The sequence below is a fragment of the Chamaea fasciata genome, unplaced genomic scaffold (genome assembly GCF_029207755.1).
Source record: "Chamaea fasciata isolate MVZ Bird 193981 ecotype frontalis unplaced genomic scaffold, bChaFas1.0.hap1 SCAF_11, whole genome shotgun sequence".
Lineage (NCBI taxonomy): Eukaryota > Metazoa > Chordata > Aves > Passeriformes > Sylviidae > Chamaea > Chamaea fasciata.
Genome location: NW_027094096.1, coordinates 10,211,630 through 10,239,627, shown reverse-complemented (window position 1 = coordinate 10,239,627; position 27,998 = coordinate 10,211,630). Strand labels below are relative to the sequence as shown.

Here is a 27,998-nt window from a genome sequence, read left to right as displayed (position 1 = left end):
TGCACAGGGCTCTGACAGACTGCACTGCAGCATGCTGCTCCCCAGGCCTGCCTCCCCACTCCTCTGCCACAGCTCCCATCACACCCCAAAGACACGTCCCTAAAACACTGCATTGTGCTGGGCTGTCGTGTCAGCAGGAGGCCAAACACATAGCCCAGGGCAGGAGCATCTTAAACTGCCCACAGGTCAACCCACCAGAACCCATCTGTCAGTCCCTTTTGACTTGTTAGGTCTGAACAGGGCTCATTAATGAGATTTCTTCCTTTGGTAGGCATGGATGAAAAGATCTGGAAACAAGATGTGGCTATAAGGAAGGACATGTCATGGTTACCACAGAGGATACTATTTCAAAGTTCAGGTTAAATACATTATTCACTAAGGTAGAAAATAAAAGGAAACCAGCTCTATGGAAAACCAGCAAAAGTGCTAAATCCCTTTAATCCAAACTCTGGTTAATGAGAGTAGCAAAAGTTCAAATTTACAATGAAGAGCCACCAGTCTAGCTGACAGAAAACTAGATTTATGAGAGAGACCAGCTGGACTGCAAGCCCAGTTATAGTTACTGTAATTGCTTTTCTCCTGAGAAAATTTTCCTTACAAGCTGCCCCCCTTTAGAAATTGCTGAGCTCACTGCAAGGACTTAGAAGGCAGCAGCAAGAAGGAGACCTTTTTTCCCAAGACAATTGGAAGGAAAACACTAAACAAATTGAGTGGGTTCAAGAGGCGGGTCCCCTGCAAGTATTTTCTCACGTCAGAGGTAAATTTTCTTTTGGCTCTGGCAGCAGCAGAATTACGACCATGAATAGCATTTTGAAAATGCTACTCTGAGTTTTAAGTGGTATTTGTGTGCACGTTTGTATGTATATGAAAGTATAGAGAACCTGCATTTCCATTACACATGTGTAAATTATGCAGATATAAATTAAATTTTATAATTCAGTTATATATTTCCTGTGTATTTCCTTATATAATTTAGTACTCCATATTACTAAGCAGAATTTTAACAAAAAATTCACTTTCAAAATGCAGTTCACTTGTATCTTTTCATTTTTATTTGCACTGCAGCAGATCTGTAAACCTTTACTGTAGACATGCAGTGATCATATCAAAAAACACTGCTTGAGGCTGGTTACATCAGCCAATTACACTGTTTTATTACTTCCTTTTTCTGTGAGATCGGGCACTGGAAACAAATCAATTAATTACACTCCTACATTTTCTCAATAAAGAGCCTTTCAGGATCGAGATTAGATATGCCTTCCACGCTGAAATGTTATTTTAAATTACCCTTTTCAGTTCACTTCTCACTTCCAATGTGTGATGCATGGGGCACAGCTCCATTTGTTTGCTGTTCCTACCAGAGTTTGAAAACTCTGAAGAAAAGACAACCCACATTTAAAAAAAAAACCTTTCCAGAAATCTGTCATGGAGAAATGCATTGGGTGGAAGGCGTTCTGTGGGTGCATATGAGAGGCAGCCAGAAGAGTAAAAAATGGAATATTAAAGCGCAAGAAGGGACACAAAGTGTGGAAACACAGCAACAAAGCTAAAGTCAAGTTTAGGAGAAGGATGCCTTCAGGCTGGAGAGGGCTCTTTCAGGCAGAGCCAAGGTAGGCTGGGATGAACGAAACAAACTCAAGCGCTGCCACGCTGCTGCACGTCGAGACAGGGCCAACATGTGTCACTGCAACTCAAGGGAAGATTCTCACACTCCCACAAACATGGAAGACAGAGCACTCACAGGAAAAGTGCACAGAACCAGTGTGGGTGTTACTGCTGCTATTTGTGCCTCAGGAGGAAAAGGTCCCTCAAGCTCATGACCAAACTTCTTCTGCTCCTGCAGTAAAGTCCGATGTATTCAAACCAATCTCCAATCTAATGTTATGGCAGATATTATGATGGGGCAGATTCAATATTTTGATTTCAGCATGATCAAAAAGAGTATCAAAGTTACTATCAGTTAATGCTTTTGTTTGTATAAAGAGGATCACTATCAAAAAGCAAAACTAAACATGTTTAATTAAAACGAGTGATGAGGCAGTCCCTGGTTGTCTAGAAAATGTAGCAAATTCCTTTTCAAAGTAGCCACAGGGTCAGACAATAGACATTATAGTCTGAATTGTTCTGCAGAGCCATAAAAAAAATTGAGCTGGGAACAATTTTGTGACAACTCCTTTGTAGAGATTCCATGGTAATTGATGGAAAAACAATAGGGGTTTTCATCATTATTTTCCATAGTTCCTGGAAAAGGCTGTAGTCATTCGGCTTGCAAATAACACAAGTACATGCAAATGTGTGAGACACGTGCATATACAAATATTTGGTTACAATATAGACAACAGTGGCTGAAAATGAAACCGGCCTGTTCTTGGACCTGAGCTTTCAAAGACATCCAAAAGAAAACATGAATGTTGTATCCTATGGAATTTCTCACCTGAAATTGAGAAGAGGCAGACTTACAATATCTTGAATTCAAAGTTTGTTATTAGAATGGGAACTGCTACATAGGTAAAAAACATAACCAGTGGTCCACAAAAAACAAGACCACTAGAATCAGAGTTTCACAGGATTCTCTGAGCAAAATTTCAGATACGAAATTTGCTGGGAATCAATTTTAGAGCAACAGTAATAATTTCATATTCAGTGACAAAGCTTGTCTAATATTTGTATCAATCAATACTGCAGGCAATGAACTTTGACTTCCATCTGTTCTGCTCATCTTTAGAGGTTCTCATCAATGTATGACCATAGTTTTTATATAAACATTCCTATATGATCCAGATTACTGTGAAAATTCATCAAAACAAACACTACCTTGGAGTACACAGGTGATAACAAAGCCTCTCCTAGTGAGAGCAAAACATCTTAGAAATACATTCTGTTCATCTAAATACCATATTGTACCACCCTTGAGTGTTAAAAAATTGAGTGCTCCCTTAAAAAAAAAATCCCAAACCAAACCAAAAAAAAAACCCCACAATTTGATCTTTCTATTAAACTCTTTGGAGAAACCCCAGTATACATAGAACCAGGGTAGGCATTCTGAACACACAAAAACAACAGTGTGATTAAAGGGTTCTATCAGTTGAAAACCTCCAGGAACGTCTTCATTTTAGCCTGAAAGTGCCCATTTGCTGCTCTACATGCAAAGCAGCAGAATGAACATTATACATGTCATAAATTAAACATCACAGAGATTCTTAATGTTCCATGGAGGCATTTGTTCTCACTGAAAGGTAACATTTAGGTATTATCTTTTATGCTGGTGATGGAGTATTACTCATTCATCAGTTCTTTCCAGAGATCTTGCTATAAATATTCAGCTCTTGATTACAATAATGAGAATCGAAGGTGCTCTGCAATACTTGGACTCTGGTACACTACCATTGTCATAGAGATGAACCAGAGTGAACAAGGCTACAGTACCACACATGTCACTCACAACCTCATGTGATGGGATAGATCAAGCTCAACCTGCATGGAGTGATGGAGGAAAAGTGTCTTTGGAAACAGAAATGTCAACCAATTTCAAACTCTGAAATCTGTCAGAAGGGACATGATATACATATTCCTTCCTTGGACTCAAATATCAGATGGCAGAAGATGAGGAAAAGGAACCAAACTTTTCAGAACCTTCCAGAATGACAATAATGCTGAAGAAAACCTAGTTCTGTGAGGACAAAGGCTGCTTAAGGGGTCTGCCATAACTTCTGTGAGGCTGGCAAAATACTTGGATGCGTTTCAATTATCATTGTCATTGCTATTATTGCTACTTCAAGTCCATCAAGTTCTCTTGCTTCTCAGCAAATGAGGAAAAGGACTGGGATATGGGTAAAACAGACTCCATTCCTAATCATCCTAGAGATAGTGCAGAAGTCAGCTATTCTGAACAGCACCATGCAACTCTAGGGAAGATTCTCACACTCCCACAATGCACACTTGTGATGTGACTCAATGCACACTTGCAGGAATAGTCATTAAACAAGTTAGAAAACATTAAACCCTTTCCTACTGCATTTTCTGCAAAACAAACTTCATCTAGTCTTGGTGATTCTGGTTGGGCAGATTTAAGGAGAGAGTGCTAAGAAATACATTAAATAATTATAAAAATACTAAAAAATGTTGTGTTTCTTGAAGAAGTTTTGAGTAAAGTAAGAGCTCCTGACTTTCACCTCAGAGCAGATCAGACCAAGAAGTTTGTGCCATGCATTCTCTTTTGATATTAAAACAAAATTTGGAAGACTTTCTGATATGAGAATTTAAATCTCAGAGTTATATGGTTTCTGTGTAGGCTTAGGATCAGTAAAATTGTGCTTTTGTTAAGGACAGCTACTTAGTGCTTGCATTTGCATTTTAGTCTGGTGGAGTTGATGTCGTGGTCCCTGAAGAAGACAAGCCATGGAAGTAATGAAAAATGTCATATGCAAAAAAACCTACCAAGAGCATAAATAAATCCACAGCTTTGTTCAGCACTTGCTTTCAAATTCACAAGCATAGACATATGTGTCACCGTGATTTACACATTCATTGGCATCTTTGTTATCGCTGACAACTTTTTAAAATCAGATTTGCTTAAAGGGGGTCACAGCATGAATGTAGCTAACAAGTATTCCTGGCCACAACACCAAGCAAAGGGATACACAACAAGGAGGACAATGTGCTGTATCGGGTGTCAAAACTGATACGTAGCACAGCAGAGGGAGACACCAGCACTAATCAAAAACATTTGTCCTTATGGGTTCCTTCCTACAGTTCACAGTGGGAAGCAGAGTCATCCTGATCTCTCCTAGGAGAGAGTACAGCTGGTCCTACTGCTGCACAGAATGTATTTACACCATGGAATAAAGGAATGAGATGATCCCTACAGTGTTAGCTCGTCTTTAGCAGTGCAGAGTAAGGAACAATATCCTTACTAAAACCATTTGTTAATTCTCTTCTGAATGCTGCACTGGCTGAAACGTAACTGGGAGGATTAGGAAGAGAAAATGTAGAATCGAACACAAACAGGATCCTTGAGCAATCCATTATATCATCCTGGCTAAAATTTTTACTGTTGAGTGATATTTCCTTGCTGTGGAGTTTCAGGGCCATGCAGTATTCTTTTTATTAATTTCTGTTCTTCACTGCTTTGTTGAGGAGAACCCTTTCTAGAGCTGTGGTTTGCACCATACTAATGATATGGTTGGTGGTCCTTGTCTGGTGGGCAGATAACATCAGCCTACATTCCAACTGACAGCAATCTCTTTTCCCCTTCATTTTTGAATAGATTCAGCTCATTCTCCAGTATACATCCACACCATCTAAGTGATGCAGTGACAAATGTCCAAGGAAAAACTATCCAGGGGAGTAGGATAGCTGATCCAACATGTAGACATGAGTGGTCTAGGATAGCTGTGTTGGCACTGTTACACTAATAGGGAAACCTACAGGTAATTTTTAAGTGCAACAGGATAATCTTAAGACTGGTTCACCAATCCCCATTTTTTCCAAAGAATGACTGTGTTTACCTTCAGTCCTGTCTGGTAGTTTCCCACTTTTGCTTGTTGTTCCAGTGTTGACTGTTTCAGATGAGGTGCTCAGTTTGGTGTTGGGGTCTCGCTTCGGTTTTGGAGGCGGCTGCTTTCGAGAGCTGCTGCTTTCATCATCTGTTCCTCCAACTGAGTGAAGGGACTGGGATCTGACAGTGAAGCCACTGGAGCAGGGGTGTGGCAGTCTGTCCTGAGGAGCAGGCATTGTCATAAATCCCATGCGGAAATGTTTCCCCACGTAGCTGCCTTCATTTCCTCTTGCCACTTCTCCACCTATGCTGTAAGAGAAAATAAAAATATAAGTCAAAGGTCCTCCTTTGCCTGAACCGTACCTGCAACCAGGGTCTCAGTTCTGCCTGTGACAAGCAGATCGTGTTTTTGAATTTGAAAACAAGCAATGCTCTTCTCTGAAAAGAAGATGACTACTAGAAAAGTCTATTTTTCAATATAAGCTGCCAACAACTGAGACATAGATACACTGCTATGCAGTCAGAATTTTGCAAGAAGAAATCAAGAAAAGCTTTTGTCAGGTTTCAGAATATTGTAACTAGAAATTTTCTACAGAACAAATTTCAAACATTGAAAGTTAGAACTGAGTTTTCAGGAAAACAGGAGACAGTGAGTAGAATAACACTTTAGAAATACAACATGGTGTATTGATCCACCCTCCCTGACACTCATCTTTGACTACAGATGCTCGTGTAGCTTGGGAAACAAGGCTCATGGCATCCAATCAATCTTTTCCCTTGAGACTAAAGAATGGTAAAGAAGAAGTGTTCTAAAAATTACCTGGATATAGGAAACTCAACATCACATCTAATACACATAAATCTGCAAGACACACAGCTTCAGATTAGTAAATTACAAGTGTAGCAGATGAAAAGGCCATGGACTGTGGGACAACAGGAAGAAAGTAACCTTCAGCCATTCAGATACACAGGTAAAGAAGAAAATTTCAGTTGAAACAAGTGCTACCATACCAAACACTGCATTTTTCTGTGGGTGGCATGACTGAGAACTTGGTATTATTCCTGTTCCACTCATGCTTATCAGTTCTGAAAAACAGCTCTTACTGGTGTTTATACAGCAAATCAACAGTACATTTCAATTCAGGCAAGTCAGTGACTATGCAAAGAAAATCAGCAACACACACAGGTCAACGTGGGCCTCTGCAAGGAGGTTTGAAATGGTACCACTGTGGGCACATAGAAATGTCAGTACAAGAACTGTGAAGTATCAGAAAGCTCTGATTAGCTCCTGTTTCCCCTTCACACAGAGTGAAGCTCTAGGCTGGGTCAATGTCCTTCTCTGAAAGTTTCTTACTTGATGTTGCCTTGGGCTGGTGCAATTTTTTTGGGGGCTGGAACACATTTCCTTTTTTAAAAGACGGGAACATTTCTCAAAAGTGTGAAGAGTAAGCAAGGTCACCTCATTTCCTGATACTGTCCCCATCTTCACTGTAGGTAAAACACAAGCTGTATCTAATTGTCCTAAAAGCATCAGACTGGCAATGAGCAATACACAGCTTTGTGCGTGATAAAGAAGAACCTTTGTTTGCTTATTACCCTTCATGCTTTCTTATTCCATTTCCTCTCCAAGTGGAGATGTTTACTCTCAAAACTGGTTGACAACAGAACGGGTCTAACTGACCATGTGCCCCTTTCCAGGGGCACTGACACCTGCCCACATTTGTAAATGTGTGAACATGACACACGTATGCACACACTGGTCCATGTTCATAATCAAATTGTTACTAAATCCTAATTGGCATCAATTCCAAGGGGATTTGCAGCCAGAAAGATCAAAAGGTAGAACTCATTAATTTGAATATTTCTAAAAAACCTGTAGCTAGTTTGAATGATTAACTATGCCTCTACTAATCTTCCAGAAATTGTTCTGAAAATAATATAATCCGCTGATATGACTACAGAAAGAGCCTGTCATGTTATTTAAAGAAGATTACTATCCAAACATGCTGAAGAATGCAGGTGGGGAGCCTGCTTCCTTTCTTAAGTCCATTGGATAATCACGTTCGGCAAAGAAAATTTCAGTTTGCCATCTCCAGTGTTACAGTTCTTAACAGTTTACACTATTTAATTACTGCATTTACTTCACTGCTGCATGAAGGTGTTTGAACCATCCATTATAAGCCAGGTTCTGTTCTGGATGGACTTGCACAAATCCCTCTGAGGTGAAATATTTCACCCTTTTCCTAAGAATACACAGAACTGCATTTGTATGAAGCATTTCTGCCAAACTGCTGCATCTTGTATTCCAGAAATTAAAACTTACAAAATGTATACCTGGTATGTAAATGCCTGTCTCATTAAACAATTAAATCCATCCTTTTCCTTCTCGCTCCCCCCACGGCCCCCTTTAGTTTTTCATTCTTTACTGAATTTCAGCATAGATGAAACCCTCACCTGTTCCCTACGCTTTCTCCAGAGCAAAGACCTTCTGGCCAGGTCAGAGAGAGGTTGTGGGTACAGATGGGAACAGAACCTGCTGCTGTTCAGCATGGCAGCTGGAATAGATCTGGTCTTGCTTGCCTACAACCTCTGCTCAACTACCAGGCAAAACCAGCAGGGCACCACATTTAAAAGAGGATCCATTTGTCTTTGAATGTAGGAGCCAACACTCATCTGCTGGTTAAGCACTGTTAACCACAAGCTGAAGAAGACCAGCCTCTAATCTTTGGTCCTGGGCCCTGATCACTGACCAGGATCACAAAAGGCTCAGACTTGTTCCTTACGGTGGTAGCAATTCCCAGTATAGCGCAGTGGGTGTTTCCCAGCTGAGTCTGACCAGTTCACACCGGCACAAGACACAGTGGGGTGCCAAGTTCACACCTCAGCAACGCAGACCAAAACCCCCTGTGAGAAAAGAGAAAAGAGCAACTCCAGACTCACAAGTTCAAAAGCAGGATGGCAGATTTCAAACATGGCATCCCCTGCCCTCAGGCAGTAGCATCCTGAAGGTCCATTTGGACTTGTGCAATGAACAGTGTTGCTGTTGTTACATCATGAACCCAAACAGAATGAAAGGATTTATTTATATACTCCTGCTCACAGCCATTGGAATTGTCTGGGGCTAGCGTGTGTCCCACTACAGCACAACAAGTTACACATAACTTGCTGTGCAGCAGTGACTACAGACACAGTGAGAGTGAGAGCAACTGTGTAGGTCTCAGTCCATTATTTCTGACAGGTAAGACTCTGTGCTCCTCATTGGACTGATAATGAGCTCTATCTCATTCCAAAACTGTATTATGTGAGTTGATACAAGTATTACATAGTTTATTAATATATATGAAAATGCAGATTTGGATTATTCCTCTGGGAAGTTTCAATTTGAACTTGTCCAGGATCAAATGCTTCTTTGACAAAGAATTATGTACAGCATTAAATAACCATTAAAAATGCAAGAAATTTGTCTGCAAAGAGAGCCATGATTATATAACAACAAAATTAATACTATGATGGCTTACGTTAAACACATCAAAGCTGACTTTGTCCTGAAAATGCACTTCAGTGTTTGCCCAGGTCTAGTGACTGATGCTGCCACGGGTGCAGAAAAGGGCAATGCCAAGGCTGGTGTCAGACACCTTTAACAAGACTGCTGTAAACCATCTCTCCTTTCAGAACCACATTACAGGCCTTCTCCAAACCCAGCTAACCAGGCCAGTGCAGACCATCGAGTGCTGCCAGGTTACATGCTCTCTCCTTGGGTGCACTGCAACAAAAGCAAGATCCCTTCCCTCTCCCTCTTCCACACAGTGATGGAATTAAACCATTACAACAAATACCGGAAGAGTCGGATCTGTCTTAAAACAGTAATAGCAGATTTCAGCTTTCATTTCTTAAGTGTGAACAAGAGATCTGACTGATGCATCCAATGTGTCTCATTATATGTCCATACAGTTTTGGTTTTATCTGCCAGCTGAGTTTTTTGAGGTCAGAACTGGGCTAGCATTAAATCACACTGGCCTTGCTGCTCCTACAGCAGTCTCAGCCTGGTGGCATGTAGGCTGTGGCCATGGCAGCTCTGAACACTTCACAGCTCACTTCTGGTGCTCTGCCTGCTCTTTTCTACCCAGCAGATACCAGAGTATTGAAGTAACTATGGCACAGAATAATGGAAGAACCTCTTTGAAGAACTACAGAGGAGAGAGTCTTTTATATTATTCATTTCATTACACATCACAAGAGTGAAAGTTACAGAAGACTAAACATTAAAAATGAACACGGAAAGTACTCAATGCAAGCAGCATGGGGAAGGTCGTGTCTACCTTGCTATGCCATGAGACATAACGTTCCTGTTGACTGTGAACATATTTTCAAGCTGTTAAGCTAAAACTAAGACAAATTTTCATCACATTGATGAAAAATACATGGCAAACAGAAAGTATCCAGAGACTGTCTGCATCAATCAGTGTGGTCTTTTTAGTTTGCATTGTTCCTATTTAATATTGCAAATAACAACTTTAATTTGCTGAGCAGTTTCATTACTTGGTCCAGATAGAAACTAAATTAATTCCTGGAAAGCAAATTAATAGTTGCATGAAAACTTCTGTTTTTCTTGGTGTCACTGTTAAACTATAAACAAGATGGAATATTACATTCCTCAGTGCAGCTGTAAGGGGTAAAAATCTTGGACTGAGACCATAAAGTCAGAATACCCTGGAGATGCATTTTGTTCCCACATATCTATCTACTCTTTTTTTCCTGGTTTTCACGCAAAACTTCTCCTATCAGTTTAAATTTACACTGGATTATTTTCATCCCTCAGGCACCAAGAACCACTTCGTAGTTCTCCTCATCTTTGCATGGTTTCCTTTTTTATTCCTGTGCTGCTTTATATGGGATTTTCTGATTTTTAGACACAAGTTCAAAAAGGGAGCTACACCTGATTATGAGATTCGACCTCCAAAGCAGGAGGAAGGGGGATGTACTTTGCTGAGGATGTGGCATCTTTGAAGGTATTTTACCATTTCTTTGCTGTGTTACATTCTAGTCAGGGACCAGAGGTCATCATCCTTCTAAGTGCTGAAATTCCAGGTAGCCAAGAGAAACCATTTTAAGAGCATCTGCTCGCTCCTCTCGTGCTTGAAGAAGATTCAGCACAGATACTGGTTCATTTGCTGGCAGAAACTGAGCTGGGAGTCTCTGCAGGCTCCTCTGTGGAAGTGGGGAGAGCTATGAATTACAGGGCAAGTGAAGCACATGGATGGCCAGGCTCCTTCCCTCCGGGGAGCTGCAAGCCCACGCAGAGCTAACCCCCCATGACATGCTTCTAATCCCTCAGATGGGAAGCCATCTGAGTCAGAGACAGGAGAAAAGTCACTAAAAAATTAACTGATAACGTAGGAAGAATTTTCTGTAGAAATGACTAATCATCAGCAAAACAAAAGGAATAAAAATACTTAACTCAAGGATTTTATACAAGTTGCCTTCACTGTGCAAGCAGCAGTTTATGCCATGGTGCATTTATGTTTTCTGGGTTAAAAGAGTAGCTACTGCTGTTTTAACCATTTCCTTGCTCTTACAGCAGTGAACATCCAGCTGCCCTACTCATATCAAATGTTCTGCATATGAAGGGCTGAAATGGCTTTGAAATGTCTATTCCCCATCAGAATAAATTATACACACATATACTAAGGATGACACATTTTACTTTGAATCTGAGAAGCACTTTCAAGATTAGCATAAATTATATTTGTAAATTAGAGGTTGGATGCCAAAACAACAGAAGATATACTATTTTTATCCCCCTAAACATGATTTCAACAGACCATGAAATGTAACACTGAGGAAATAAGGACAGGATCACAATCATGGATACAGGAACTACACTGTAGGTATGTTTTTACACAGACCTATACCGTTTTTATCACAAAAATTAAACATGCAAATTACACACATTTATCTCTATTTTTAATAACACTTTAGACATCCCCCTTCTAATTCCCAAAGAACATACACACTTTTTTTCTGCATTACTTTTCTGAAATATTCCAAACAACTCACCATGATCTTAAATCAAGATCCAGAGGGTAATACTTCCACCCTTTTAGATATAGGCTAAAGCCTAAATGGGTCGTGACAAAGGTCAGATTTAGAGCCATTTTGTGCACCTGGAGGACTGCCTAAAATGAGCAGCCAATATGTCTACACACATCAAACTTCTTCCCTCTACCATATGACTCTGCTTTTGAGGTATGAGATCAGGTGCTGCTTAAGAAGTCAGGCCTCTCAGGATATACAGAATACATTAGTGCTATAAAATAAAATTTATTCTTTTATCCCACCTGTCAAACCCACAGGCCCAGTGTTTGATCCTGCAGACATGCAATGGGCTGACAATCCCACTTTGAGTACCTGCATTGTGCACTGGAACACCCAGGAAGCTTTGTGGAAATTGCTCGTGCCTCATGAATCTCTTGTAAACAACCCCACTTGCAGATGTGTATCCATTGCCCATTTTGACACTTATTTCAAAGGGTTATTTCTTTTCAGGGTTATTCATTTAAGCCCTTTGTGCTCCTCTTGAGCGTCTGCCATCCCCAACAGGACTCACAGAAGATGCTCCAGAAGAAACTGAACTGCCACACCACATGTTGTGGCTGCACTGTGAGATTGAGACCCTGGGGAGCAACCAAAAGACAGCTGTAATCCCTCTGCAGTGCACAATGGATAATAAAAGCAAAATTAACCAAGACTGTCCACAGCAGGTTTTCCATATGATGCCAGAAAATCTGATTTCAAATGATGACCTGTATGCTCTGCAGTGAACTACTTTTATAATGCAAAATGTTGAAAATTCTAGCAAGAGTTGAAGTTTAGGGGAAAGAGGGGAAAAAAAGCCAAATCAAGACAAACTCAAAACATTTTTATGAGAAACACTGATAAATTAAAAACCTCGGGTTGTTTTTAACAAATCTAACTTAAGCTAGACAGCTTGGAAAGGAGTAACTGAGGAGTAAGGACCTTTCTGATCCACAGAGAACAAAATCGTTTCATGAGTCTGAACAGTAGTGCAGGTACTAGTTCTATTTTCCACTGGCACTGCTTCTATTTAGATGAGACTGTCTCTTAAACCAGGGACTAAGGATGCCTGCATTGGGCTAAACACCCCCAAAGGCCTGAAGCTGCTCTCCTCAGGAGGACCAACCCTCACTGCTGTATCTGGGGGACAGGGACTCCAGTGCTGCAGCTCTACGCGTGCCTGGTGACCAACTGACGCATATGGACCCACACCTGTGGGTTGTGAATACACAACACTTAAGAGGCTGGAGTGGAGGCTGCTGTTATATGGATACAGTTATTTTTAATTTTGCATTGGGGGATGCACAGCTAAAAGCCAGCAAATGAAAGCTCATATGTTCAGAGTCACCTAGAATTAGACATGGAGCATATGCAATGTTTAAGCTGAGTGCAAATGCATGTTCGCATTAATGGAGTAGGGTTTTGCATCCTGTCAAAAACAGGTGGAGCTCGACCAAGGCTGTGTTTTTATCACATTCACTGGAAAACCACATGGCCCAGACTCCACTCTGCCTGAGCAACTGTGGCTAAGTAAATATTTCAATGAGATATGGGAATAAATTAACATACAAAATAATTCTTGGGCATTTCTCTAAGGAAATTTTTCTGCAGTTTTGACTCAAGGCTCCAATGGAAAAAAAGAAATCTGTACAGAGTAGAAAACCCTTTTTGTGGATCAGATGCTGTGTAAAGTTAAAACCTGAGGAAATTAATGAAATGTGCTGAAACTCTATGACAGAGACCTGTAAACCAAGTGCTCTGTGTGGGCTGAGATGTTACACTGGGTCTAGCCTTTCCAAATTCAGGCTTATTTCAAACACTGATTGTACAGATGCTCTTCTCAGTCCCTCAAGCAAACATGACACTACTGTTTTTTCAAATCCAAGCTCAAATGGACTGACAAGGAAATTATGGTGTTGAATAAATGCTTCCTATGGTATCCAGTTCCAAAGAGAAAGGACTCTGAAAGTACTCTTCAGTCCTGAGTGGCAGTGAACAGGAAGGGCAGCATTTCAGTTTGGAGGAAAACCCCTGACAAATTGCACTTTAGAATGATCCATAGCAAAACATACAGATTATTTTTTACGCAACTAGTGATCTGAAGGTCTAGTTATTCACATTATTCTTCTGGTAGTATTGTCATTCACAATTTGCAGTTCAAGATACACTCCCTGAGCTGATCTGCCTCTTCATTTTCTTTTTTAAATGCCCTGTGAGTAGGTTAGAAGGGGAGAGGCACTTCCTGGCAAACTGGGAGAAGCTCTCAGTAGCACAGTTACAGCAGGGATGTGACAGGGATGCAGGTTCTATTGACGGGACAGTTTTATTCAACAGCCTATCTTGTGGCAGCTCACCACTCCAGATCTGTAATATTCACATAGGGTGATTTTGCTTCCAGACATCTCAGCACATGACAAAATTTGAGTTTACATTCTTTTGATCAGACATTTATTCGAATATCTTGGGTACAATTTTAGACACTGCTTTCATTGACGTTCAGGGTCAGTGGGTAGTTACTAAAAAAAATCTTCACATTAGCAATTTAAATAGGACTAAATCAAACTTAATCTACAAACTGTATATTAAAAATTTCATTTCAGGGGAATGCAGAGTGCAAGTTTTTACAAACAATGCAAGGCTTATTTGAGTATTTTCCCCACTTACAAGGACTCTGGGTGCTGGACCGGCCTTTGCACAGGAAACAACAACAACAACAAAACTTTACTGCAGTTTACCCAGCCTAACTACATAAATGTTCTGCTCCATACATTACTTTGCTGTCATAGGTTCTGGTACTCATAGAAGTCTTGACCAGAAAATCCATTTTTACCTGGAAGAGCCCTGCCCAAGCCCATTGCCTTGACTTTACAGCTAGAATTACTGCCCTTGTGCTATTAGGTATCACCATCTCTCTGTTCCGTCTGATGTCTGAAGGAGAGGTTTCAGCTCTTTTGTCCATCACCACTCTGTATTTTAAGTGGATAGCAGTGAGTATCTCTGCTTTACAAAATGAAACAGACTCAAAAACTAAGTGAAATATTTTTGACTGGTGTAGGAAACCCAGAAAACAGGAAAGGGAATCACTGCACAGATGTGTACATTGGTGTCCCTCCGTTCTTGGACAGTCTCAATCTGCGAAATAAAGCTATATGAAATCCTGTACATCAGTATCAACAGTTCTTATCATCAGAGCCTGGAGAGGTTTGTTCACTAAGATACAAAGTTCTTGTGAAGATCTCCCTGCTTATGTCACTTTTCTATGAGTAACAAAGTGATCATTATTTCAACAACAGAATATTAATGTGCTTCACATCTAAGTTTAGAAATAATAATATAAAAAACTCTTTCCTTGTCTTGATGGATGTCAGTTTCTTAGTCAGGGTTGTCAGAAGCTACTTATTTTCTCAGAGAAATAAATTTAAAAGGACATTTTATTTTCAGAAACACAGTTAATTTAATATTGCACATCAGAGCATGTTGAAAAGTGTAGTGGGCATATAGGTGGTCAGGACCTAGTGATTTGAGTCAGGACACTGAAGGAGGCCAGCCAGTAAATGTACATCTTTCCCCACCCATGCATGTACCCAGCACAACCCTGAACCCTTTCCACACTGAGGTCTTCCAACGCAGTCATTGCATTTCCATGCATTCCCTGTAGAAATCAAGGTGAATTGTCCAAATGCAAAGCACAGAAACTCTTTTCTCCTCTGTATCTGAGCACAGATCTAATGGGCCAGACTACTAAAGGAACTCCAGCAGACTACTAAAAGGTCTTTATGTATACAGGAATTTAATACCAGAGACAACTGGCTACAATAAAAGCTGCCAATAAACTTCCAAAGCTGACAGAAATCAGCACATGCTGACTTTCATCACTCTCAGAATTACTTTTGCAAATGGGGATGATCAGAAAATTTTGGGCACTGCTGTGTTGTGGTTTGTTTTTTTGGTTTTTTTTTTTTGTTTTGTTTTGTTTTTTTTTTTTTTTTCCTGCAAGAGTAGCTTTTTGCCAAATTTTTGAGCAAAAAACTATGTCCAACAAACTCTGACAGTGAAGGAAGATGGTACTTAAATGCCTCTTTAGGGACATGTACTTACATTGCCCAAAGGGTCACCACTACAACCTATGAAGCCGCAACGAAATGGAATTTTACTAAAGCAGCAGCTTGTTTTCCAAGCTGTGAAAGTCTGTGTGAGGATTTGTTAGAGAGCTAAAGCATTAAAACAAAGAGCAAACACCCTTGTAACCTGCATTTAATGGTGTAATGGTAAATTAAGTGGGGAATGTACTAGTTCAGTTCCCTGCATGGGAGGTGATCAGCTCTATGCTGTTCATACTGAAAGTATGTAAATTCCCTTTATTCCTCAGGCAACTCTTCAGATCTGTCATTTATTGAGTGTCACGTTTGGAGTGTCTCAGCTTGAAGAAATGATGCCGTGTGTGCACTGAGGTGGTGAGCTGTGGCAGCCAGGGTCACGCAAAGTCTGGACCTAATTTTACGTCAAGATGACAAACCAAAAATAATGTGCTGTTGTTTTCCTTTGGTCTAAGAATTATTGTTAAAATCTGCAAAGCTGCTGGTAATAAGTTGCAGTGCATGTACATTTCCAGGCTCCTTAAATCCCTTTGAAAAGTCTTCTATCTAGGAACAATAACCCTGACATAATATGAGCTGGATTTCCCTCTCCCAAAGCTACATTGCAGGCAGCAGCCTACTTAAAAACAACAGAAAGGGGAAGAAGCTCAGAGACAATTTGTGTGTAAGCTCCAAGTCCAAATCAGTTATCTGCACACCAGGCTGCACACAGGGGATGTCTCTGTCCCTCAGAAAAGCAATTCAGCTATGCTTTTTAATTGTTTATATATTTTTAAACCCAAGAAAATACTGTCCTCTTCTCCAGAGTATGTGATACCCCTTTCCCTGCCCTGTGGCCCAGCACCCACACAGGACACAGGAGCCTGTTGCTCTGTCCTTACTGCACCAGCAACCTCAGAATTTTCAATTTTGAGATGCTAAGACAAAAAAACTTCCTTCAAGATGGTCCCATGATAAAAATCTTAAACCAGAGCAGCCTCAATTTAAATATTTTGGGTCATTATGTATAAGACTGGAACAGTAGACTCTCAAGTCCTACAGAGAGCTCATGACAACAAATCTTTTAATAGGCACTTTCACCCACTTAATAAATGTAGGGATGGGCTACTGAGCTTTAGGGAATAGAATCACTGAAGTTGGAAAAGATTTTTAAGATTATCAAATCCAGCCATCAACCCAGCACCACAAGCATGTTCACCACCAAACCGTGTCCTCAGTGCTAGGAAGGATGAACCTTACTGGACTTTGCACATGCACCTCTGTGAATTTGCATGTGAAATTATTTTTTACCCTACCTAGAATGGCACACAGAAATGTTAATGGTCCTGGTGATGCCCAGCTCATTATTCTGATCTCTAGAATCTCCATTTTATTCTTACCTCAGTAAGAAGTGAAAGACAACAATTGTTAAGACCTAGCAGCACCTAGTTATTTAACCAGTGGATATACTGCTTTACAACAAAAGTGGGTGATTGGAGGTAAGAAAAGACAGATGCAACACAATTACATTATTGCAGCTCTAAAGTGCCTTCTAAAAATTTGTGGAGGTAAAGGGTAAAATCAGCATATTTCCCATGGTGGGTTTTGAGTTAAACAGTTACCCGTTGTCATATTTCAAGTTTTGCCTTATATCCACAACGCACTTAAAATGAGAGCCAAGGCCTTTTTGATAGTCCTGCTATTGCATTCTGGAAAACTAAATGTAATTTAAGCTTGTAGGACAATAGAAAAAAATCGGGAAGTCAAAACTGTGGAGTTTCACAGATGATGTTTGTGAGTGATCCAAACTGACACTTAATCCTCTCTTGGACATTAAAAAAGGATATTTCACAGGTGTATCCAGTAAAATTAGGATAGCTTTGATTCAAGATCCAGAAGAGCTTCAAGAGGGCTCACAAAAGAATAGTATCAAGGAAAGAAATATCTCCTAAGGAGAGATTCTCTCCTGTGACAGTGACAAAATTGGGTCGTCTCCTAGATGCTAGCATCTATAATTCTTGAAATGCAGATAAAAATAAAAACAATGTATAAACTTTCATAATACATTGGAGCTATTTATGCATATGCTTACTAATCTGTGTTTACTGCCCTTCAAGCTGCATACAGAAACAATTACATCCCTTTTTAGAAGGGGTAGCGTCGAGCATGCAGATCTATAGCTATGATTTAAAGAGTATGACAGGCAATCAGTGTGTGTCAGAGGGAGCCCACATCAGCAAAGAGACATGTTAAAGCCACATTTGAATTTTCTTTTTTAGGACCAAACAGATGAGTGTTTCCTTCGTGTTCTGAACACAGTGGGATTGGGAAATATTCTGAATTTCAGTTTAGGAGAAAATGTATTGCTTCAAATTATAGGACAAAGAACAGCACTGATTTTATTGCTCACTTTCAGCAGAATTGAGTAGTGCATAGCAGAAAAAGGAAAGCCAGATGCATTCCTAAGTATGTTATATATTTCCACCAGAAGTAGCATAACAACTAGAAATTAACTATTTCCCTACATTTTTCACTCCCATGAGATAAACATTAAATTTGGCTAATGAACTGAAAAGAAAAAAGAAAGTCTATGGATTAATTTTTTTTTTTTAATGATTAAATGAAACGGGAATACAGACAGGAAATTTAAGGCTGGATTCCTGTATTAATACTGATGTCCAATGAGAGCAGCTAAAGATCCCTTTTAAAAAGACATCAATATTACTTCCACAAAATGTTTACATCGGTTGTGAAAATATGAACTGAAGCTATTTCAGCTGGGAAGAGTCTGATTGCAAAGTCAAAAAACTGTTAAAGATGCAGACTAGTAGGAAGAAAACATCTAAGCTAAGCAATCAGTTGCATTTTGTTTTTGAAACCAGAGACTCAAACCATTATGTGTTAAGTTTGAAAGAAATCACTACAAAATTGAGAAACCTGAGCAGGACTCCCCAGTTCCTTCCGTCCCATTTCCATAGACAGACTCCTCACATCCTCTGTCTGTCAAAGCCAGGCTGAGATCTGTCCCACTGTGCTTTGTCAGGACTACAGAGCCAGAGGGGAGTGTAAAAATATTGCTCTGTTTTTTATGGTGATAAACAAAAGTCAGCTTTTTTCCTCCCAAATCAAGTCACTCAGTGACTACAGTGAATATGAATGGCTGGACAAATGTCTAAGGCTGTCCCTGGAGAGGAGAACTCTGTGCCCTGTGCTTCTTGTGCCAGGAAGACTCTGAGCCAGACAAGTCTCTGTCCTGCTTTTTAACTGCAAAGTGCAATGTAATTGAGAGTCAAAACAGAGCCTAAATAACCCAAGAAACAAAGTTCTTGAGATTCAAGCTCTCCAAAACTTCCTTTAGAGACAGTTATACACCCGTGTACTGCTCACACAATCTCATGAAGAAGGCTTCAACCTCAGCTAGTGCTGTTTCCAATGCCAATGTTCCAATATGTGGTTTAATAATTCCATTGGTATTCTTTGACAATAATAACCATTGTTGCTCCTTTTGGTTCTGCTGCACTTTCTGTTATTTTGCTAGCTTCCATCCCTAATGTGATTTATTATTATTCAGGTCTTTGCCCAGTCTGTCTGTTACCTGCTCATTAGAACTCCTGTGGTAGAAAATGTTCCTGCAAGAACCTAATTCTGGTACATTTCAATTTATTTTCAGGCTGAATGGGTATAAAAGCTCAGATTATTAAGTTGAGCTTGCAGTGATGTACTTGATAGACTGTGCTTTGTTGTACTAAAGCAAAGGGAAATTTATCTATAAAGTTTTAACTTTATACTTGGAAAGCTAAACAAAAAATAAGGAAATCTAGGCCCTCGAAGACAGGTGCCTCCACTGGGGCTTAAAGTGACTAGGAGGTCACTGGGCAAAACGATTCAAGGCATTTCTTTGTAAGACATATGAGAGGGATGCATGGCAATTAGCAATTCAAGCTTGTTCTGATGACACTTTCACAATGGAAACACAATTTGGAATCCTCCAAAACAGCTTGAAAATTTCCAAACAGATTTTTTTAGTTTAAATTACTAATAAAACCACTGAGTGAGTCAATGAATTGAACCTACAGCAAGATCCAGCAGCACAAAATTTTTGTATGCAATTTTAGGGCTGAGTTCCCTACAGAATGACTGTAGAGTTCTTGCTGCACTGCAGTTATGGCTATAAAGTATTAGCAACGTTAAGTAAATTACAACATATTATATGAGAATGGCCTTCCATCAGGTAACATCTGGGCCTCCAAACTATTCAGAACAGGCCTTATTACTTGTCTCCACTTTATTTCAAATTAATTCATTTACTAAGACTTAATTTAGAGAAAAAGAAAAAAGAAACAAAATTCCAAGAGTTTAATCATAGCTAAAAGGTTTACAGCATGCACATTTTCTTCCATTAATTATTAAAAAGAGCAGCAAAAAATGACTGTGATATTGAAAGTGCAAGAGAAAATTAAGCAATGCCTCATCTACTACTTCCAACTCAATTTTAAGCACTCTGGGCCTTTTAATATAAATGGCAATTTTATTGCTAGCATTAGAGAAGTAGTTATCCTGCTCTCTGAAAATGCCTACTACTTTCTGGGCAAGTCTGTGGAGCATGTGTAAATGATTAACCACAGGCCAGGTCAGCTCAGACACAGAGCAATTACAGACCACTGCAGAACCCTAGAAAACTTCAAAGCCACAGGCCAGAAGAGGCTCTGGACTGAGGGATGCAGACTGAGCCACTGGCCAGCAACTCCTGCCAGACCAAGGTGGACTCAACAGCCTCTTTCCTGTTCCCCTGCACTGATTTTTTTCTCATTTCCTGAGGCAGGACCAGTGTGCACATATCCAGCAGGCAGCACCATCACAGCCAGCCCCTGAGAGGCTCTGGTCTCCACAAGAGCTGTAACTGCCCAGAAGCATCTTGTCAGACTAGCCAGCCTGAGCAGAGAGAGCCTGGCTCTAGCCCAGCCATGCCTTAATGAGAATATCATCTGCCTTATTACAAAAGACACCAAATAAAACTGGATATGTAGGACTCATACTGTCATGAGAGGGAAAACTGCTACTAAATATTAGCTTATCACTAGGTATCCAACCAATTTCACAGAAGACGAGCAGCATCTCGTTAGGTTTATATATATAAACTGTCATCTGTTCAGTCCATTTATAAAATGTGGGAAGGCAGCAGGAAACCTAAGGATTCATGAGGAGCTGGAGAGAAACATCCACTGCTCTCTTTCTCATTTCTCTCAGCCTTGATTTTAGCCTCATCTTTTCACAGTTCTTTTTCCTCCTTTCTGCATGCCCCCTGCTACTGCAGAACCACCAGTCACCCTGTGCACTTCACGTTAGACACTGAGGGAGCTCCTGTGCAAATGTTCTGTCAGCAGCTGTATGCTGGCTCTGACATTTTACAACACTTGCTCTTAATCTAGGGACAAGGGGGAAAAGAGGGCATGAGGTGCACAGGGGAAACCAGCAGCCACCCTGCAAAGCTTGCTTTGACAAAGCCCACAAGTGGAGCTGCAGGTCAGCAGGAGGGCAGGGACTTCAGAAACCCCACTGAGTACACAGGATCCAGCTATGGGCAGCTGTCTTGTACAGTTATACAGTCTCAGGGACTTACACTACCTTGGCCTCTCCTGATCATTTCCTCTTGGACTGCTGCTATTGCCTCATTTCAAAAATGGGCAGATGATGCAGAACCAACAGCTGAGCCAAAACCTGAATTCACATCCCGTGATTCCCAAGCTGCCATCTCAAACCCAGAATCCCTTTGTCATGCTTCTGCTTTTCTCCGTGTGCTTAGAGTTTCACCTCAGGAATACACAGAAACACTGGTGTGAACACAGTTTCAGAGCCCTCAGAGAGAGGGCACCACAAGGCACCACCCACCAACTCAGGAGGAAACTGTTGATGCCCATGAAGACCCCTCCAACACACCCTTTTATGACACAAGTGACAATGGCAGTTTCTCAGGAGAAGACCAAGTCTTTGACCTGAGACCATAAAAGGGGTTTGCAGTGAGGCCACAGACCTGGAAAGCAAAGCAGAATATGTGCTTGGCTTGTCTACAGCTGCCATCTCATTATTTCCCTTCTCATTTCTTGCTGTCCAAAGTTCCCCAGCACACTAGCAGGAGAAGCAAGTCTGTAAAATACAATATAAATACAAATAAAAGATTAAATAAAATACCTCATGTTGTCAATATGATATAGCCCTTTGCCAGCAACCTGTGAACAGATTTGAGTATTTGGACAATCTGTTCATTACAAAAGACACGAAAGACAGAAATGCAAGAGTGTAACCAGTAAACAAGGTGGAATGCCAAGGGTGCAGAGATCAGTAGTGACTGGAGGAAAACAAGTTATTTTGTTTTCCACAGGCCAGATAAACAGGAAGAGGAAGATGAGGAAGAAAGGGAGAAGTCCTGCCCTGAGCATAGTCAGATTCTGCATGGATGGATGCATATTTGCTGCACTGCAGATACACTCACACATAATAGACCTGAATTCATTAATACTAAATATTTACGCTCAGCTTGTAACTTGTCCAAAAAAGCAATTATGATACATCATGCTGACAGAGAGTATAAAACCATTAAAATTTGGATCACTCACACAAGGTACTGTGTCAATACATAGCTAACAGTAAAATTCCTAGTACAGTACATTTAATGGGAATAGTCCAATGCTTTCTAATAAAGCAATGCAAAACCTGTTTGGCTGTGACACTGCCCTGGTTCCAGGTGGGATAGAGTTAATTTCTTCTCAGTAGCTGTTACAAAGCTGTGGTTTGGATTTGGAACGAGAATGGTGTTGATAATACACTGACATTTTGGTTCTTTGCTAAGTTGTGTTTAAACCAAGTTAAGGCCTTTTTTTTCCTTATCTCATGGTCTGCCAGTGAGGAGGCACATAAAACACAAACAAATTAACAATACCCCAAAAACTTCCCCCCCCCCAAAAAAAAAATTAGCATAGCTTATCTAATAAACTAAAAGGCAGCTCTTGGGACTGAACATTGGTTGTAATGTTTTCCCAGCAGCCTAACATGTTACAGGTGTCATTCGTGGGGGTCTAAAAACACAGAGATGAGCTGGTAGCAACAGCACCTTTCACCTCATCATGGCAGGTGAGGAGAAGCTGTACAAGAAGAGACTTCTCAGTGCCCATCCTCAGCCTGTTTCCAGTCCACTTGAATATCTTTGAGAAAGGGCTAAATGAGAGAAACTCCTCGGCTGGAAATGAAGAGTGCAGCTATCAAAAGTCAGACCCCGAGATGCGACAGAGTTCTGTCTTTCACAAATAACACTTGACAGTCATTTAGCATGTGGTCTTTAAAAAGGCAGCACATTCCCTGTAGAAGTCATTGTCCATGCAAGTGTTGCTGGATATGGCTTCAGCTCCCACAGCATAGTGGCCTTGGAATCAAAGCCTGGTTGAAGTGGAGATTGTAGGTTTTTGGAATTACCAATAGCTGCTTAAAAGATAGGTAGCCTAAGGCACAGTCCAAACACACTGGAGGGAATGTGACGCCAGCTGATGACAGACACAGGTTTTAGGGGAAGTAGCTGTCCGGTTTGGCACTGGGAATACATCACTCCAACAACATGACCTACACAAGTTGTGGGCATCCCTTTGGATAACCCTGTATATAAACACGTGATGCCAGTGCTAAAACATCAGCTGGCAGGATAAATTGTAAAAGAGATAGTATTAAATCAGACGTTTCCAGGGCTCAGATCCAAAGATAATAATCCTTTTATCAGGATTCAAACTGGCAATATTCCACATAGGAGGACATTTGTTCTCTCTCTGACTGGATATAAAATTCATCTGTCCAAGACAGTGAACTGTCTTCTCTTCTACTCTCAACTCCACTACTGAGGGAAGGCATTAAACCATGTTTGCCTTCTGTGAGTCTCCAGAATTACGAGAGTGACCACGAGGGCAGTGACAACGCAATGACACTATGTGGGGAGATGTAATGCTCAGATATAAGGCTTTGTATTGTGTTTCATAAAGCCCATTGATGGTACAGGAGCATGCAAAACATTTGACCTACACCAGCATCAAATATCCTCACTCACTGTGTTTTAATACAGGCCCACCTTAGTACTTGGTCAGATTCATGAGTTCACAAACAAATCCAAAGTTTGTATTTAGGCTGCTAACATGGCTCTCAATGCCAGCACAAGAATGGTATTCAAAATTTCTTTGTTTGGAAATAATTCCAGTGGTCTAGATACCACATCACGAATCTGCTGATGTTTTTGTAGTGATTGCCATTCCCTCACAAAACTCATCTACAATGAGCAGTTCTCCAAAACCAGAATTGCTATTTTGATAGAGAATGATAATCTGATGATTCAAGTCAGACAGCAAGTAAAACAAGTTGGGACTACTTCAGAATATTCAGTCTGTGATCATTTCCTTGAGTTTCTGTTTTGTTGTTTCCTTTATTCTTGAGGCTGAGCCTGAGAATTTATACCCATGCTTAGATCAAATTGTATGCTGCTAGTTTGGGCAACCACATATAGTAAATATCACTGGATGTATAAACAATAAAGATGTCTTACTCATTTCTCTGCTCGATTCCTATGCACTAGGATGTCTACAGAGTGGCCAGAGCCAAATAATGATTTATTTTCTGTGGTTGGTATAAAAGTATGATCATTACCTTGAAGGCTCTATTTCACCCTAATACCATGGAACAGGAGTGTGATACTACCACTGAGAATAAACAAGTTTATTATTTCTGGAAGTGCTTCATTGATCCAAACACAAATCACAGGTCAGGTTTACCCAGCTATAGAAAGCCCAAGGAAGTATTAAATGAGATGTTAAAATTAATGTCTGTGTTATCTCCCAGGTAATTTAATAAATTATTGCAAAGAAATCCCTCCAATTCTGTGTTGGATATCATATGTGGTAAGTGAAGAACCTCAGCCTTTGGATTTCTATATGTATAAGCAGAACATTTTCCAGGCCAAGTTTTTTCTACTAGTATGTGTTAATGCATCTTATAATGTGTGAAATATGGTTCAGGCAACTCAGTCTGAAAATTAAAGCATTTTTGCTACACATACTCACATGCTAAGTTTTTGGAGAGTAACTATGCTTTAAAAATAGATTTCTATAATTTACAAATAAAACCAAGGCTTGATAAGCTGTATTTTAGCAAAAGGAGAAAACTCCTTGTTTCCTAAGGAGAAAACTATTTGTGGAAGCATGATATAAAGTATTAACTTAGCAGAAACCATCAAACAACTGTCTATTTTCCCACTGTTTTATAAAGCACTTTTGTGCATAATACATAAAAACACGTACTTAGCCTTAACATCATTATTGGAATCCATGGTCCTAGGATATAGTGTAAAAAGCATCAAAATCCACGGTCTTAATAACTTTTTATTCATTAGTTTCAGCTCAATGAAGTGCCATGGAATCACGACAAAGCATGTTATTTACTCTTTTTTCAAAGTCAAGCAATCTCTGTATTTTCAGGTTTTTTTTCTTGTGTTGCTCCTAGATGGAGTTACCCTGTCAAAAAAAATGTCATAATATTTCTTGAAAGTAATTGAAAATACTCTCTAGATGTGTTCTTTTAGGATATATTAAAGCACAATAAGCCATTCCATTGCCTTTGAAAAATTATAACTACTGTAAAGCCCAGCATATCAATGAGGCCTGATTGCACACTGCAGCAATTAGCAAGGGGTTACATCTCATTTAGCCATCTCCAACAGGAAGGTAAGAAGGATGGGTGCAATAATAACCCACTTAAGCCTGCAAACACAAGCGACAAGCTCTAACCTTGCTTTTGGACAATCAAGACCCTTTCCTTCCAGCCCGCACCACACAAAACCCAGAAGAACTGGCCAGGGAGAAAATGTCAGTGGGACAAGCCAAATGAGGAGCACAGATCCTCAAAGAATGGCAAAACTACTTGCTCCATATGAGCAACTACATTTTGCTAATAAAATGGTCTGAAGGAGTGGGAACTGGTCGGGGAGTAGAATTCAGTGCAGCCTGGGAAAGGCAGGGAAAGTAATGACACTAATGGAGCTGCGAAGCTGCTGCAGTAGTGCATGAGGCTGGCTCTGGGAAGGGAAGGGCTGATAGCATCCTTACATTCTTTACTCAGGTCTAGAAATGTCCTAGAAAGGGAATTTTGCTTTATAATGAGAGGAAATACCTTTGGATCTGTGAACTGCCCACTGCCAGCAGCTTTCTGGGATGCAGCAATGCAACCTTTGAGCCTTGTCTCCTGCCCAGTCTGAGGTTCTTGTGCAAGCAAGCCCCACAGGTGGGGTGGTGACCTACCTGAACACATGGATCTTCTCATGAAATAGGAGTTCCTGTTAGGAATTTCCTAGCTTTGTCTCCCCAAACCAATCTGCGAAGAAATGATGGGCCTAATTTCTGACTTTATAAACACTAGAACAACTCCCTTGTCCTACATAAAATATCTCTAACTGACCCACATATAACCTCAGGTAATTAGGTAGATTCCTAGATGGCAAATACCCAAGATTCATCTTTAATCTCAAGGGAAAGAATAGTGACAGAGCTTTTAAAAGATTTTCAGGTAATTCATAGAGACATTACATCCCTCATTACAGTCATCTTAAATGCAGCAGAATTGACTGTGTTGGAGTTTCTGGAATGAAATGAGATACAACCTAAAGCATGCTGAACAGCCCTTTCCTAAGCATCTCCTGTTTCCTAGTCAGCCTCCTCAGACAGGTGATAAATGCAATCTCTCCATTTATTGGGTCATATTTCATCAAACACAAATGTATGTGTCACTGTACATCTGTGAGTGCCTACACAGCCCCTCCAGATTGTGCTAATGGGGCTGCAGCTCAACAGAACCCGCTCAAATCTCCATTAAGCAAACTCGGGACTGCAAGGGATGCTGACACAGGGAAACAGTTTAATCTGGAAATTAATTCAGGGCTTATGCAGAAAAATAAATGATCCACTTCTTCAGAAGACCTCTCTAATTTAATTCTCAGCTAAACAGGAAAGAAAGAACTATTCTTTCCTGACCCCAGAGATCCTGAGGTGAGCAAATCCCTGAGTCAATATCTGAGGTAATTCACCCCGATCTGGGCTGGGTTCAGACCTGGTCCAGGGCTGAACATTAAAGAATACTCTCAGACAGCAAGATTTCAAGTGGGATGGCCATACCAGAAACCTAATATACTGTGTTGCTAAATCAAGCAAGCTAAAGTCACTTTTATTTCTTTACTACTGCAATTACTCTTAAAGGTCCCAACAGCCAACCTACAGACGACGAAAAAGCAAAAATCCAGAGCTAGTCAAGAACACAGAGAAGCAGTTGCTGATAGCCTCTGAATTCTAAATCAAAACTTCTTGAAATAAAAAGTAAATAGTTTATAAACTATTCAACAGCTCAAGGATTAGCCACAGAATTATCCAAACAGTTATAAGAAATTTATAAATCTATTAATAAAACCATAAGCCCCCCTTTAGCAATTTATAAAGCAGAAAAACAACGTGTCAATTATTTGCTGTAAAAAATGTTTTCTACTTTAGCTTCTACTTAAGTAGCTGCAAAAATAAATAGCTTAACAGCCTGCAACCATGTTAGTTTGGCACAACAGCATTTGAATTTAACTCTTAACAAAAAGAACTTATGATTTACAGTCACTTTCATTTCAGAAAAACAAAAGAATGTACTTTTTTTCCTGTCTTTACATTTATAAAGTAGAGGGCATGGACCTTACAGAGAACAGCCTTCAGCATGTAAATCTGGACTGAGGGAACTGCAGAAATGCCTCAGTTGCCCCAGGCTGATCATCAGGAATCAGTAACAGTCAACTCAGGATTCAAAAATTCCTGCCTACCAAGGATGAAATGTTCATGAGATGTGACCTATTTCAAAGTTCAGTGAGGTTCAGTTGTAGATCTAAACTTTGTTTCAATTGTGAAAACATAGAGCAAAATACTAAATCCAAACTCATTTCATATCTTGTTAAATGTAAGTTTTGGGCCCGCCCATCAAAAGCTTACTTTAAAAACCTCTCATGACAGAAGTACAAAGCAGAGTCAGTTCTGCGGGATTGGGTATTTTGATGAATGGGAAAATTGGGAAAGGGAACAAATGAGGAATTACATCAAGAAGTAGCTGAGCTTCACTTAAGAAAATAACAGATAGCTGATTTCAAAGAGAAAGATAATGGCAAAATGAACTATGTGGGAAAACCTGAGAGAAGCTTGATAACTTTCAACTCTTATGATGTGGTATTCTTGTTGTGCGGATCAGCTCTAATACTTTTGCCATACAAGTGGAACAATTCCAGCTATAAAGAGGAGTCAGTTAAT

The 27,998-nt window shown here is 40.1% G+C and overlaps 1 protein-coding gene across 2 annotated transcripts in view; it reads right to left on the bottom strand.

The window, feature by feature from the left end:
- The window catches only part of NYAP2 (neuronal tyrosine-phosphorylated phosphoinositide-3-kinase adaptor 2), a 137,354-nt gene that overhangs the window by 77,262 nt on the left and 32,094 nt on the right, over window positions 1-27,998 (bottom strand). For both annotated transcript variants that reach the window (XM_066193187.1, XM_066193186.1), the window contains exon 2: window positions 5,508-5,806. In XM_066193187.1, the coding sequence (XP_066049284.1) occupies window positions 5,508-5,806 (299 nt within the window). The remainder of the gene's footprint in view (window positions 1-5,507; window positions 5,807-27,998) is intronic.